This window comes from Pollachius pollachius (assembly GCF_949987615.1).
Source record: "Pollachius pollachius genome assembly, chromosome: 15".
NCBI classification, from domain to species: domain Eukaryota; kingdom Metazoa; phylum Chordata; class Actinopteri; order Gadiformes; family Gadidae; genus Pollachius; species Pollachius pollachius.
Window position 1 is genome coordinate 1,463,890 of NC_136948.1, and position 15,447 is coordinate 1,479,336.

Genomic DNA, 15,447 nt, shown 5'->3' on the forward strand with positions numbered 1-15,447 from the left:
CTCCACACCCCCTCTCCTCCTCCTCCTCCTCTCTCCAAACCCCTCCTCCTCCTCTCTCCTCCTCCTCCTCCTCTCTCCACACCCCCTCTCCTCCTCCCCTCCCCTGCCTCCCCCTCTCCTCCTCCTCTCCCCTGCCTCCCCCTCTCCTCCTCCTCTCCCCTGCCTCCCCCTCTCCTCCTCCTCTCCCCTGCCTCCCCCTCTTCCTTCCCTCTGCTCCAAGAGGACAGTAATAGTTGTTCCCCTCAGGGCCACATGCAAACATGCACATACACACACATACACACCGACCAGAGAGACAGACAGACGACAAGAGAACGGACAGACAGATGACAAGACCGAAAGACAGACAGACACAGGCGTACACACACACGCACCCAATTATCACAGTGCTCACACATGCACACGAACACGGAACAAACACACCATAGTTTACACACACACACACACACACACACACACACACACCCACACTACTAAGGCCACTTCCTCCTGTCTCATAACTTTAGATTCAGAGCGTACCCAAACGTAAACAGCCAATAAAAATCAGAGGAAGTCCGCCGGGGTCATGTGGCTACGGGGGGTCAGAGGTCAACAAGCTCTCTGAAAGCCCCCCCCCCCCCGGTGACACCGGCGATCAGAGTCACAGGAGGACTAACGGGGAGCTGGCGGGGAAGAAAGTACCACCGAGTAACGTCCGCCGCTCTGTCGGTCGGACGAACGACACGTAAACACAGAAGCGCGTGGGCGGAGACCAGCCAGGAAACCGCTTTAACCTCCACGTCGGGCGACGCCCTTCACAGCTGGAAGGAGCGAGCGCTGGAAGAGACTCGTCTGGACCAGCGATGCATTCGTTTGTCTGTTGTTAAATGGACTGCATTTATGCCGCGCTTTTCTAACCAGTTGCCACCCAAAGCGCTTTACGATAATGCCCAACATTCACCCATTCATTCACACATTCACACACCGACGGCGGAGTCGGCCACGCAGGGCGACGGCCAGGTCGTCGGGAGCAGTCAGGGTGAGGCGTCTGGCTCAGGGACACCTCGGCACTCGGCTAGGATCGAACTAGCAACTTCCAGTTACCAGCCGACTCGCTCTCCCTCCTGGGAAACATACCACTCAATATGTTTGTTAATATGTTTGTTAAGGGTCTTTATAGCTTTACAGACTAGACAGTTGGTTCATCTGAAAGACACTCTTGATAGATGTGTCTGCAGTACGAGTATATTTAAATGTACTAATGATGCGCCTGGCTGACATCTCTCTGGGTGTTGTGGATCGCAAGACATATATTTGCAATCATCTGCCGCTTGTCTTTCTGTTTATCTAAAATCACTGCCTTCCTTCCCCGTACGAGTATTATGATGGCTTACAACGTTTAAATAACGGGCTGTACGAATGGTAAGACATGATAATGTGTGGTTTGTTTGTTTCATCATATTTCAAATCACCATTGTATAATCCAGCCAGTTCTTATCCAATGCTACATTTCCTCCATATCGCGTATTGCTAGGGAAGGCAACAACTCTCTAGCCAGCACTGAATCTAAATGTCTCTCTGTAGGAGGGGACGATCTGCTAGTCGACAGAGGAGAAGGTCTGAATCTGCTGAGGAAATGCCAGCATGTTTTGCAGCACTGCCTTCACTGGGTATTTGTCCAACAGAGGAGGGTCTCCATCATGTGATCCATGGCTTCATAAAATAAGTTCAAGCCTGCGTTCTAGACCAATAATTCTAGCAAGAAGTTGTTATGATCCTTAATGATGGTGAAAAAGCATAGATATGGCGACAACAGTGTCCTTTGTAGACTTCTAGAACATGTAAGTAAACGAGCAGCAGCTTATATTCCTAACAACCGATAGAGACCAGTGACAACACACGCACACACCCCAAATGCATTCCCAGAGTACACACGCGGACGCCACCAGTGGATAACAGCATAATGACACTAATGCACGGGGCGTGGCGGTCGCCGGGAGAGGTGGTGGATGTTTGGGGAGAGGATGAGGTGGAACACATCAACAAAAGGTTAACGCGGCCGCACAGCGGACGGAGATCAGTGCAGGGCGCCTTATCTCTGGTCCAAAACCCGGTAACGAGGTGAGCATCGACGTGGCGAGATATGGGCTGGGCTTTGATGTTTACAGACATGGTTCTGTTTCCCTGTGGGCTCTCTCTCTGGGCAGTCAGCACATCTATAGATCTATAGATCTATGAGTATGGACCCCCTATGGCCTTGCATTACTGATCCTTTCAATGTAAATAATGGATCCATTAGGGCGAACCAATACCTCCTCTTCCTGCAGGAAGGCCGATGACCACTCACAGCCCTCTGATGAGCTCCAGAACCGGAGCGCACTTAGTGTGGTAGCATGACCTTTGGGAACACAATGCATCTTTATAGTGCTCTCAACCATGGTATATGTGTGTGCGCGCGTGATTGTGTGTGAGGGCAGGCATCGGTTAATGTGTGCTTGTCTGTGTGTAAATGTTTTCGTGTGTGTGTTTCTTTGTACATTGGTGTGTTTGTGTGTTTAAGTGTTCTTTTTTTATTTTAAGCAGTGAGGTTATGCGCCGCGCAAACACCAGAAGGTCTCTGCTTCTTATGAATGATCAATCAGGCTTTTGATATCATGCCCTGTGAGAAGATTGATGAGCATCATGGGGCACACACACTCTGTCACATGCACACACACAAATATGAAAGAAATGTGCAATGTCACCAGCTTACACGCCCACACACACCCAATAACGTGCACGCGCCGGTGAGCATATTTTCCCTCTGAGATTTAAAAGGCTTTAGCGCGAGGGCTGTCTGAACGCTTCCTGAAGAGGAGCAGCAGAATGGCGGGGAGGAGAGCGTCCACGGTGCCGTCTGCGTGTTATTACCATAAGTACCAAGGAAGGATTAGAAGATGACAGGGGAGAGAACAAGGGGCGCCTCATGTGACATATCCCATAATACTTCATATAATAACACCAGCCCCCAGATCTGCCCGGTCGCGACTCGGCCATCACAACACAATGCGCTCCTCTCTTCCCTATCCGCCTCCCCCCCTCCCCTGGGGGGAGGGGGTGGGTTCAAGTGCTTCTCGGTAATGGGCTTGGTTCCATCCTTCCCCTGCGACCCAACGCTCGCATCCCTCGTTTAAACCCGGAGTGGCGCTAATGGCTCGGTGGAATCTAACGGCAGCTAGCGTGTGTGTGTGTGTGTGTGTGTGCGTAATTAGCGATGGGGTCGGCTGCACCTGCTGACCTCAGTGAGATTAAATAATAAGTTGAACCATAAGTAGGGGCGGTGTTCGTGTGAATGTGTTGAAAACACCTACAGCAGATATAAACGAGGCTCTGACTCATGTGAATCTAAAGGAGGCTTTAAGTCCTGCAAGAAGACCAAATGTAACCTGCACCGCTGTGTGGAAAGAGCCAGAATCTCAGAGAACATCTCTGGCTTCAGTCCATCGACGAGCTGTCCCCCCCCCACCCGATCAAAACCAAACACATAAAAGTATTTCTTGGCAGCAGCTGTTTTTTTTTTTTACTTATTATAAATAACCTGCATCGAACAAAACAGCACACACACACCTCGCACACGCACACACACCTCGCACACATCACATCGCGTGTGAATCACGCAACCGCAGGCGTCAATGGTTGAGCTTCTGAATCCCTTCCAGGCCTTCCTGGGTGGAGCCCTGCACATGTGGGCCTGAGAGATAAGGCGGCGCAGGAACTGACAGGCGGGTCAGCCGTCCGCAGCTCATCTCACCACTCCCGTCGCAACAGCGCGTTCACAACGGCCAGGATCAATTCAAACGCCCCGGGTGGGGAGAGTTCTTCTCACTGCGACCACAGCGGCCACGTGAGTTGTGTTTGTTGGGTGGTCGTGTTTCAGCAGGGCACTGGCAGCTGTGTTGTAGTAGCTCTGTGATACACCTTCACACACCAAATGTGACACTATGGGGACGTGTGGACGGCCCACACCAGCGGAGGGGGGGGGGGGGGGGTTATCCACTGGCAAGTGAGCAGTGTCATTGCGCCAAGGATGGTGGGGGGAGCCAACAGGGTTGGCGGCAGGTTAACACTACATCATGTGGGGACGCGAACCGATGACTTTCGTAGGCACCGACCTGGTAGTCGCGACGTGATTGGTGGGAGTGGATCAAAGGCAGGGTGCTTTGGCCTTTACTCAAGTAACACACACATAACGGACTCGCAGCACACACACACATCGGACAAACACACTAGCCACACACGTGCATATAGACACACGCATTCAGGCACGTATCAGAACCCAACACACACAGTAAATGAACACAAACGAGCATGATCTCACTCGCCGTATCTCGCTCACGTAGACACTTGTACACACTGGACACAAACAAGAACAACAATCAGCACACACGCACACACACACACACACACACACACAAACGCACACGCCAGCCCGGAGCTGTCCTCTCCGCTGCGTGTAGCTGACATGACTCAGGGCAGCCCCCCAGATAGCGCCTCTCTACTCACACGCCCCGATGATAGCAGGGGGGGGGGGGGAGCAAACTACCACCCCTGTCGCCCCCCCCATCCCCCCCCAGCAGCTCACAATGCCCAGGATGTCAGCTGGCGGCCGACCGTTCCACCGGATCCAGCCTAGTGTGTGGAAACACCGACCGTCGGCACCACTCTCCACTTGGCTTAATCGTGTTTTCGCTCATTTTTCCTCTCACACGGTCCCTCCTTCCGTCGTTCGAGGAAGAGGGCGGACGGAAAGTGAAAACGTCGGCTAATCTCACCCTCCACCGAGGTGGGCTCAGCCGAGGGGGCGATCACCACGGATCGCTTTCCTTCAGATGGAGCGATTCTGTCTGTTTCAGAGGAGCCGTTCTTATTCCAACACTGACACGCTAGGAGGCTAGCGCTAGGAGGCTAGCGCTATGAGGCTAGCTCTAGGAGGTTAATGCTAGGAGGTTAAGGCTAGGAGGCTAACGCTAGGAGGCTAGTTCTAGGAGGCTAACGCTAGGAGGCTAGCGCTAGGAGGCTAGCGCTAGGAGGCTAATGCTAGGAGGCTAGTGCTAGGAGGCTAACGCTAGGAGGCTAACGCTAGGAGGCTAACGCTAGGAGGCTAGCGCTAGGAGACTAATGCTAGGAGGTTTATGCTAGGAGGCTAGCGCTAGGAGACTAATGCTAGGAGGTTTATGCTAGGAGGCTAGTGCTACGCCCACGTTGTCACACCTCACCCGTGTCAACGACTTAAGCCCACCCAAAGAGACGGAGGACTTCACTCTTTGAATGACACGTTCACATGCTGGACATCGTTAGAGTTCGTCCCCTCGTTCCGAGAGCACCGCCTTAAACTGCAGGCAGCATCCGGTTTCCCGCACAGAGTGGTCGGGTTTCCGTGTTGCTAGCTCAATGCTACATGTGGTCGTTTTAAAGAAACGTTAAAAGGATCCTCAAACCATGAGCATATAAGCCACGAGCATGTTTTACAACCAAGGTTAATAGTGGAAGGATCAATAAAATCACAACGACCATTAGAGAAAGAGAGAGGCAATATTCATTATTGATATCTCTAATGTGGACTACAGAAGCCCCCCCCCGCCCCCAGCAATAAATATATAAATACATGTACAACACCAATGACTCAGATGGTACAGCATGTTTTACAGAATCCTTATTCTTTGACAATAAACTGCCAAATTCAAAATGAATCATCTAACTTTTAGGGGTTCAGAGCGCTATTACATCATTTATTTTCTCCATACCTGACTTAGTTATTCTGAGATTGGAGACAGTAATCCATTTTACTTTGTCAGATCGTATTACTCAAAACGTTTAGCTCGAAAGTAGCTGGAGGAGGGAGAGGGATGTGGGGGGGGGGATACTGGCTTTGGGGTCTATCATGCTTCTCTTGAATATAAATAAGTGTGTGTGTGTGTGTGTGTGTGTGTGTGTGTGTGTGTGTGTGTGTGTGTGTGTGTGTGTGTGTGTGTGTGTGTGTGTGGTCGAGGCTATTGTCACGGAACCTGTTGTTGACACTGGTCAACAATGATGTTGTCCTTCTGTGTCCTTCTGTGTGTTCCTGTCAGATATGAGGGGCAGACACTCTGGAGAATTCCCAGACACAATGGTGGGCTCAGAGGAAAACAAATAAACATTGTCTCTCCAGGTGTGGCTCACAACACTTTTGCTTCTAAAGTCCCGGGACATTTTCAGAAATAAAGACAAATAATGGGATACATCTCATATGTGTTGTTGAGACAGTAACTCATTAGGCCTATATTTATGCATAGGATTTGGAACACAAAATAACATGCGTCTACATGGCCGAAAAGGTGTTCCGAGGCTTGGGATTCCTTGACTCCAGAGGAGGAGAGTGCATTCCTTAAAGCAGTATGTCATGACCGCGTCTTATCAGCTCCGACCGCGCCATGTTGGAACACACGCCTCTCGCAGCACAGCACAACGCAACAGACACCGCTCAGCTCACACACTTTAATGCCTGCTGCCTGTATTAAAAACAGCCACTGCCAAGCCTCTCTAAACCTCACGGCCATTGTGAGTCCTGGCGCCCCGCGACGACGAAGCCAGAAACCCAGACCCTCCTCCCCAAATAACGCTGGCCCCGCAACACAAATGGATCGGACTGATTGCCTGTGCCGATGCATCATCAACACATGCAATCAGTAAACAGACGGTCGTGATGCACCTGTCGGCCTCGCGCCGCGGGGAGCAATCCTGCCGTCAGGCACACACGCACGCACACACACACACACACACACACACACACACACACACACACACACACACACACACACACACACACACACACACACACACACAGGGTACATATAGGGGACACATTTACACAGCGATGGCGGTTATTACCGGGGACACGAGACCTGTGATATGACAGCTCTATCGATCTGAAAGGTGGTCGTCGTTAAAGCTTTGGTTCTCCCTCCCTGTCTCCACGATGCCTCAAATTTCAGCTCATAACCCCGCGCTGTTCCTCCCGCGTTCCTCCCCATAGCCCCGTTATAGCTAAAGCCCCTCCAGCCTCTCCTCGTGCCGGTCTCTCGGGGTCTGGATGCTGATGGCCGGGATGCGACCACCACCTCCAGCCCCGCGCGCCTCACCGGAACGGGTCACCGGGGCCGGAGCCTAACGCACGGTGGGCCGACTAACGGTAAACCGGGACTCACTCAGTAGAAGGTCCCGTTCGCTGTCCACACCGCGGGGGTCTTCCAGAGAACGCTCGCGCCTCGCCGTCCGCGGTTGTTTATTTCTCGGTGTCTCTCGTCGCCGCCCCTCCTCGCGCCTCTCTTCTCCTCAAGCTGCTGCGTGCTCCTGGCGCGCGCTGCTGCTCGCCGATGAGGTGATGCCGTCACGCCCGGTCGGATCGTGGGTAGAGCGAGCTGTCCGTTATTTCCCCCCTCGATACTCTGGATGGAGCGATGCTGCCTTTTGGACCCTCGCGCGGCGTTCACTAGCAGCGCGTGAAACGACGTGCTGTTCGGTGTCCGCCTCTCTTGATGCAGTACCCTAAAGGCCCACCGGGGGCGCTGTCTGGAGCTGGTGATGTGCAGTAGGCTGATAGAGAGAGTCGTCTGGAGCCGCTAGTACTGTACGACGTCTAAGAGACGAAATTAATGTGTAGAGAGAGACAGGACGAGATGGAGAGATAGAGGGGGCCCAGGATGGAGAGATAGAGGGGGGCCTGTGCCGGAGCAGCGGACTGATATGGGGGTACGGGGTAAAAGGCTGGCTCAAGCCCAGCCTTGGCAGGGCAGGCTTACAACAATTTGAGTCCTTCCGAGTACCCCATCAAATCAGAGCGTCCAGGCCGCCGTCTGCTCCACTCCGCCCTCTGCTGGCCAAAAGGTGCAATCCCCCAAAAGCTTGCGTGGATTTATTTTCGGGCGAACCAGCAAATTAACAGAATTTGCCCTTGTCCTCAAAACCGCTTCCCCGGGCCACATTGACCAGCACTGACGGGGGGATCCCGAGGCGTTCCCTGGCCAGGGTGGAGTTACAATCTCTCTCCACCGAGTGCTGGGTCTTCCCCGAGGTCCCCCCCCCCCCCCCGACGTGTCTGAGTTCCTCCCAGGGAGGCGCCCAGTGCATGGGCGTCCTGACCAGATGAACCACCTCAACTGACTCCTGTCTAAGCGGGGAAGCAGCGGCTCTGCTCCGAGTTCCTCACGGATGGCTGAGCTCTCATCCTATCCCTAAGGGAGACACCAGCAGCCACCCTCCTGAGAAAACCCATTTCAGCCGCTTATAGGCCTACCCCGATCCCGGACGATCTGTGATGATCCCGTCCTTTCGGTCATCACAGAATTTGCGATCTATGTTACCAATTAAATAAAGGGTATGGATATTGTTACTTTTTTATTTTTTTTGCTGCGTTGTAATTGATATAAATGCTAATGCTGGCAACATATGAAGGCCACGCGTTTCAACAATAGGTCTTCACATACGGCCATCGTCCAACAGAGGGCGCCCGTCTTCTTTGTTTAACATTAAACTGCTGTTGATGGTCATTTGGTGGTCGATGTGGTTCTTCACGCAATACTTTTCATGCTGAATAGTTAACGTTTTCGAATATATTTTCTATATTTTTATTTCCTTGTTTTTATATGTTTTTGTAGGATATATAAATGTGAAAAACTCTAATTATATTGGGACTCTGTATTGGTCCGAAGGCTAGTAAAGGCAATTTATCATAGAAGATTTTTTGTAATGTTGTTGAAATTGTTTTTACATTTTGATAGCATTCAATCAATCAAATGCTATTTGAAAAAAAAAAAGAATCGGGTATCCGTGACATCCTTCATGCATTAAGCACTTCCAATATTTCATTAGATCCGAATAAATTGATTGGTCTACCTAGCTACTTACCCGGCTTCTCTTTCCATGCACTTATGGGCATGAGTGCCTAGCATCCACAAAGCTAGGCAGAGCTATCGCTAAAGCTAGCAAGCTAGTCTTGTGTTTTTGGGGCGTGGCTTCGGAGGCTGAAGGGAGGGGTGGGGTTCTTCAGTTGAATCTTTTAACTCTGGCTGGTTTCTCAAAATTGCCTACCTAGCTTGTGTGTGTGTGTGTGTGTGTGTGTGTGTGTGTGTGTGTGTGTGTGTGTGTCCTTGTGAGTGTGTGCGTCTATCTGTCATCAACACAACAGTCAAAAGATGTCCAAGCTTTTTTTTTAAAATCTAAAAATAGATTCATTTCTTCTCATAAACCACGAAGCGAGGAGCCTTTACCGACTGACAAACAGCCAGAGCCCAACAGCTATTTCGATTTCGCATTAGGGAGGCTGTCTATGAACACACACAGCATTTTTTTGTGTGTGTGTGTGTGTTGTGTGTGCCTGCATGTGTGTGCCATGCCTGCTCATTTGTAAATGTGTAATGTGAGAGTGTAGTAGCGATGTTTGTGTGTGTGCGCGCGCGTGTGTGTAGTTGTGCATGTGTGTGTGTGTTACTGTGTTTGTGTGTGCATATGTTTGTGTTTCTGTTTGTCTGTGTGTCTGAATGCATGTGTTGATGTGGTTGGTTTTTTGTGTGAATATATGTGGGAATGTGTATCACTGTGTGTTTGTGTTTCACTGTGTTTGTGTGTGCATATGTTTGTGTTTATATGTGTGTCGTGTGTGTGCGTGTGTGTGTGTGTGTGTGTGTGTGTGCGCCCCAGCCCCGGGGCTGCTCAGCTCTGGGTTCTTATCTCACTCCCTCGGAAGGAGCCGTGAATAAACAGAGTCGGAATAAATTCACCCCAAAATTAAAATAACCGACAGAAGTTTTGGCGAAGGAGAGGAAAAGAAGGGCGGGGTCATCAGTATGGGGGGAGGGAGAGGGAGGCAATCAGAGAGAGAGAGAGAGGGAGGGAGGGATGGAGGGAGAGAGGGAGAGAGAGAGAGAGAGGGAGGGATGGAGGGAGAGAGGGAGAGAGAGAGACAGGGAGATAGAGAGGGGAGAGAGAGAGAGCGAGAGAGGGATGAAGACAGACAGGGAGAGAATGGGAGAGAAATGTGTGTTTGTGCGCGGGGAGGTTATAGACGTGTGTGTGATTTTGTAAATGTGTGTGTCCATGTGTGTGTTTTGTGTGTGTATTTGATTGTGTGTATGCGTGTGCATTTGTGTGGATCTGGATGTTTGTGTAGACGCGTGGCTGCGTGTGCTCATGGCTGTTTGCATTACCTCCTCCCCGCGACAAGGTGTGTCATTTAGAAACGTGTGATGTGTCCTCTCTCTCTCTCTCTCTCTCTCTCTATTCCTGTCTGTCTCTCTCTCTCTCGCGCTCTCTCTCTCTCTATTCCTGTCTCTCTCTCTCTCTCTCCCTCTCACTCCTTCTCTCTCTCTCTATATATTCCTGTCTGTCTCTCTCTCTATCGCTCTCTCTTTCTCTCTCTCTCTCTGTCTCTCTTCCTGTCTCTCTCTCTCTCTCTCCCTCTCACTCCTTCTCTCTCTCTCCCACTCACTCCTTCTCTATCTCTCTTTCTCTCCCCCTCCCTCCCTCTCTCTCTATCGCTCTCTCTCTCTCTCTCTCTCTCTCCCTCTCCCTCCCTCCCTCTCTCTCTCTCTCTCTCTCTCTCTCTCTTTGTGTCTAAACAACGTGAATAATGGAGGATCGGAGGGTTCTCTCCTCACCTTAAGCCTTTAATATGCTCCTGTCTGGACCACGCAGAGGCAGACACAGGCATGCGTGCGCACATGCATATAAATGCACACACGTGCACATGAACTCGTGCACATACATACACGCACTCGTTCGCACACACACACACACACACACACACACACAGTCCCCCTTTTCCTACCATTAATCCACACTGGCTCTGGGTAATGGGAAGGGAGACAGTGTGTGCGGACAGCTGTGGCAGCCCGGTTGTCATTGGTTACACACCTACACACGCCTACTGTCAGTGTCCATCACTGCGCGCACACACACGCACACGCATTTGCACACATTCTCACACACTCCGCATGCCCTCCCAACACACAACGCACAGACACACGGGGAGCAGTTGGCGTTGTTCACCGTCCCGGTAACAGCAGAGGCGGGGTGAGGATCAGCAGTCGGTGCGGTAGCCGTGGTTTCTGCAGCCGCAGGAGGGGTAGCCGTAGCAACAGACGCACCGAGAGCGGCCGTGGGATGAGCGGGTCTGGCAGGAGATACGGGGATTCATCCGCTGCTATGTTGCAGGTCAGTGCGCGTGGGCTCACGTCCAATCAGGGAGCTCACTGCAGGGACACGCCTCCTGTTGCTGCCGCTCACCTTCTGCGGTCCCCGGCGACAGGCCCCCCCCGACGCCAAGGCTCACACATGGTAGCTGTCCCCCCACCTCTACTTTTGTCTGTTTTCTAATTACGGCTCACAGTCGCCATGCCTCCACGCACTCAAAGGTGGGAGAGGTGGAGCAGGCCATTAAATGTCTTCTCAATAAGGCGTGGGCTCTCTCACACTCTCCTGCCTCTCTCGGGTGTTATGAACTCCAAAACAAGCCGATTGATGTACTCATTTATTAAGTAAGACCGTATTTGTTAATTCATTGCATCCATGAATACGGGAGCCCTCCAAAGAGGAATATGATATCTGAAATTACACCGATTTGGTTGACTGAGTGTGCATGGGCGAACACAATGAGTATAACAAGAGAGAAGCGATAAACCAGGTTTAATTTACTCGCTGAACAACCTCTGCGTGCGGTGTGGGCATTCTGTTTATCAAAGACGTCCTACAATACAACACATTTCTCCTGTTTATCAAAGACGTCCTACAATGCAACACATTTCTCCTGTTTATCAAAGACGTCCTACAATACAACACATTTCTCCTGTTTATCAAAGACGTCCTACAATGCAACACATTTCTCCTGTTTATCAAAGACGTCCTACAATACAACACATTTCTCCTGTTTATCAAAGACGTCCTATAATGCAACACATTTCTCCTGTTTATCAAAGACGTCCTACAATACAACACATTTCTCCTGTTTATCAAAGACGTCCTACAATGCAACACATTTCTCCTGTTTATCAAAGACGTCCTACAATGCAACACATTTCTCCTGTTTATCAAAGACGTCCTACAATGCAACACATTTCTCCTGTTTATCAAAGACGTCCTACAATGCAACACATTTCTCCTGTTTATCAGAGACGTCCTACAATACAACACATTTCTCCTGTTTATCAAAGACGTCCTACAATGCAACACATTTCTCCTGTTTATCAAAGACGTCCTACAATGCAACACATTTCTCCTGTTTATCAAAGACGTCCTACAATGCAACACATTTCTCCTGTTTATCAAAGACGTTCTACAATGCAACACATTTCTCCTGTTTATCAAAGACGTCCTACAATACAACACATTTCTCCTGTTTATCAAAGACGTCCTACAATACAACACATTTCTCCTGTTTATCAAAGACGTCCTACAATGCAACACATTTCTCCTGTTTATCAAAGACGTCCTACAATGCAACACATTTCTCCTGTTTATCAAAGACGTCCTACAATACAACACATTTCTCCTGTTTATCAAAGACGTCCTACAATACAACACATTTCTCCTGTTTATCAAAGACGTCCTACAATGCAACACATTTCTCCTGTTTATCAAAGACGTCCTACAATGCAACACATTTCTCCTGTTTATCAAAGACGTCCTACAATACAACACATTTCTCCTGTTTATCAAAGACGTCCTACAATGCAACACATTTCTCCTGTTTATCAAAGACGTCCTACAATGCAACACATTTCTCCTCTTTATCAAAGACGTCCTACAATGCAACACATTTCTCCTGTTTATCAAAGACGTCCTACAATGCAACACATTTCTCCTGTTTATCAAAGACGTCCTACAATGCAACACATTTCTCCTGTTTATCAAAGACGTCCTACAATGCAACACATTTCTCCTGTTTATCAAAGACGTCCTACAATGCAACACATTTCTCCTGTTTATCAAAGACGTCCTACAATACAACACATTTCTCCTGTTTATCAAAGACGTCCTACAATACAACACATTTCTCCTGTTTATCAAAGACGTCCTACAATGCAACACATTTCTCCTGTTTATCAAAGACGTCCTACAATGCAACACATTTCTCCTGTTTATCAAAGACGTCCTACAATGCAACACATTTCTCCTGTTTATCAAAGACGTCCTACAATGCAACACATTTCTCCTGTTTATCAAAGACGTCCTACAATGCAACACATTTCTCCTGTTTATCAAAGACGTCCTACAATGCAACACATTTCTCCTGTTTATCAAAGACGTCCTACAATACAACACATTTCTCCTGTTTATCAAAGACGTCCTACAATACAACACATTTCTCCTGTTTATCAAAGACGTCCTACAATACAACACATTTCTCCTGTTTATCAAAGACGTCCTACAATACAACACATTTCTCCTGTTTATCAAAGACGTCCTACAATGCAACACATTTCTCCTGTTTATCAAAGACGTCCTACAATGCAACACATTTCTCCTGTTTATCAAAGACGTCCTACAATGCAACACATTTCTCCTGTTTATCAAAGACGTCCTACAATGCAACACATTTCTCCTGTTTATCAAAGACGTCCTACAATGCAACACATTTCTCCTGTTTATCAAAGACGTCCTACAATGCAACACATTTCTCCTGTTTATCAAAGACGTCCTACAATACAACACATTTCTCCTGTTTATCAAAGACGTCCTACAATACAACACATTTCTCCTGTTTATCAAAGACGTCCTACAATACAACACATTTCTCCTGTTTATCAAAGACGTCCTACAATACAACACATTTCTCCTGTTTATCAAAGACGTCCTACAATACAACACATTAATGGGTGGGTTAGGTTTCGTGCCATCTGGTTTGGGTGCTTGACGTGTTTAATATCATGAATTCAATTGAATTCATGTGAGACGAAGAAAGTGTTGGAGTGGGAGAATGAGAGGGTCAGGGGGTATCAGGGGGAAATGATGAGGGGTGAGAGGGTGAGGGGACGAGAGGATATCAGATGATAGGATGAGAAGATGAGAGGGTGAAAGGGTAATGGTGTGTGTGGATGGGAGGGTCAGAATGAGAGGATGAGAGCGTGAGAGAGTGCGAGAGTGAGAGGATGCAAGAGTTGTGAGGAGGAGAATATGAAGGGATGACGGAGGATGTGCGATGACAGGGTAAGAGGCTAATAAGGTGAGAGCATAAGGATGAGAGGAGGTTATTTAGGATGAAAGGCTGATGAGATGACAGTGTGAGGGAAACTGGGTCAGAGGATTGTGATGATCCCCTGCCAAAACTCAGATCCTTATCTCTGTCACATCTGACAGCCCAACAGAGAGATGTCATCACATAGGAATACATAAGAGGGGGGTGGATCAATAGATAGGTAGGCAGACAGACAGAACGGACGATAGAATCATTTATAGATGGGGGATGGCATTTATGTATACTCGTTTTTCATCAACTCTCAGGAAGACAGACGTAACATTTTTTGTATTTTCCATTTTGCTGCCCTTTATAAATACACACAGTGATTCCCAGACCCAATTACTGCGCTCTGATAACTGTGTCAGTGTGTGAACACACATTGCTGGCCCCAGGACATCAAAGACAAGCAATGTGCTCTCTCTAATGTCTTACTCATGCATGTCAGACAGCCCTTACTCAAATATATACAAACTGTACGTATACTTGCATTACTTACCTTACCCTGAATACCTATTCCATTATTTCAATGTTTGCTTTAAAGTGCGCGATGTGCTTTGATTTTGTGTGCCTCTTTTGAATATGTGTGTGTGTTCATACATTGTGTGTGTATGAATTTAATTATGTAAGTAAGTAAGTACATATATGATAAATATATATATAAATAAATCTATATATAGATCAAGATATATGTGTGTGCTATGTGTGTGTGTGTTTGTGTACTATGTTTGAATTGTTATGTGCATGCCTTTGCATATAAGCATGATTTGTGTCCAGGAACATCTCACACAAACACCAAACACACACACACACACACACACACACACACACACACACACACACACACACACACACACACACACACACACACACACGCAAACCCCCCCCCGGGAGAGCACACAGCCAAAGTGACACATCCACTATAATTGGAGAAACAGAAACTGGGAGAAAGTCAGCAGCAGAGAGAGAGAGAGAGAGAGAGAGAGAGAGGAGAGAGAGAGAGAGAGAGAGAGAGAGAGAGAGAGAGAGACAGAGAGAGGCAGAGAGAGAGAGAGAGAGACACAGAGAGACAGAGAGAGAGAGGCAGAGAGAGAGAGACAGAGAGAGAGAGAGAGAGAGAGGCAGAGAGAGAGCGAGAGAGAGAGAGAGACAGAGAGAGAGGCAGAGAGAGAGACAGAGAGGCAGAGAGAGAGAGAGAGAGAGGCAGAGAGAGAGAGAGAGAG

At 48.8% G+C, this 15,447-nt stretch overlaps 2 protein-coding genes across 2 annotated transcripts in view; both read right to left on the minus strand.

Annotated features, from left to right (window-relative positions):
* Positions 1-7,573, minus strand: part of palm1b (paralemmin 1b) — a 24,784-nt gene extending 17,211 nt beyond the window's left edge. Inside the window, exon 1 of the mRNA XM_079752738.1 lies at positions 7,203-7,573. The gene's annotated coding sequence lies outside the window, so the exon portion shown is untranslated. The remainder of the gene's footprint in view (positions 1-7,202) is intronic.
* Positions 7,574-11,071: 3,498 nt separating this feature from the next.
* The window catches only part of LOC307086853 (glutamate receptor ionotropic, NMDA 3B-like), a gene marked incomplete at both ends in the record, with an annotated part of 62,252 nt that continues 57,876 nt past the window's right edge, over positions 11,072-15,447 (minus strand). The window contains 1 exon segment of the mRNA XM_079752200.1: positions 11,072-11,099. Within this exon segment, the coding sequence (XP_079608326.1) occupies positions 11,072-11,099 (28 nt within the window).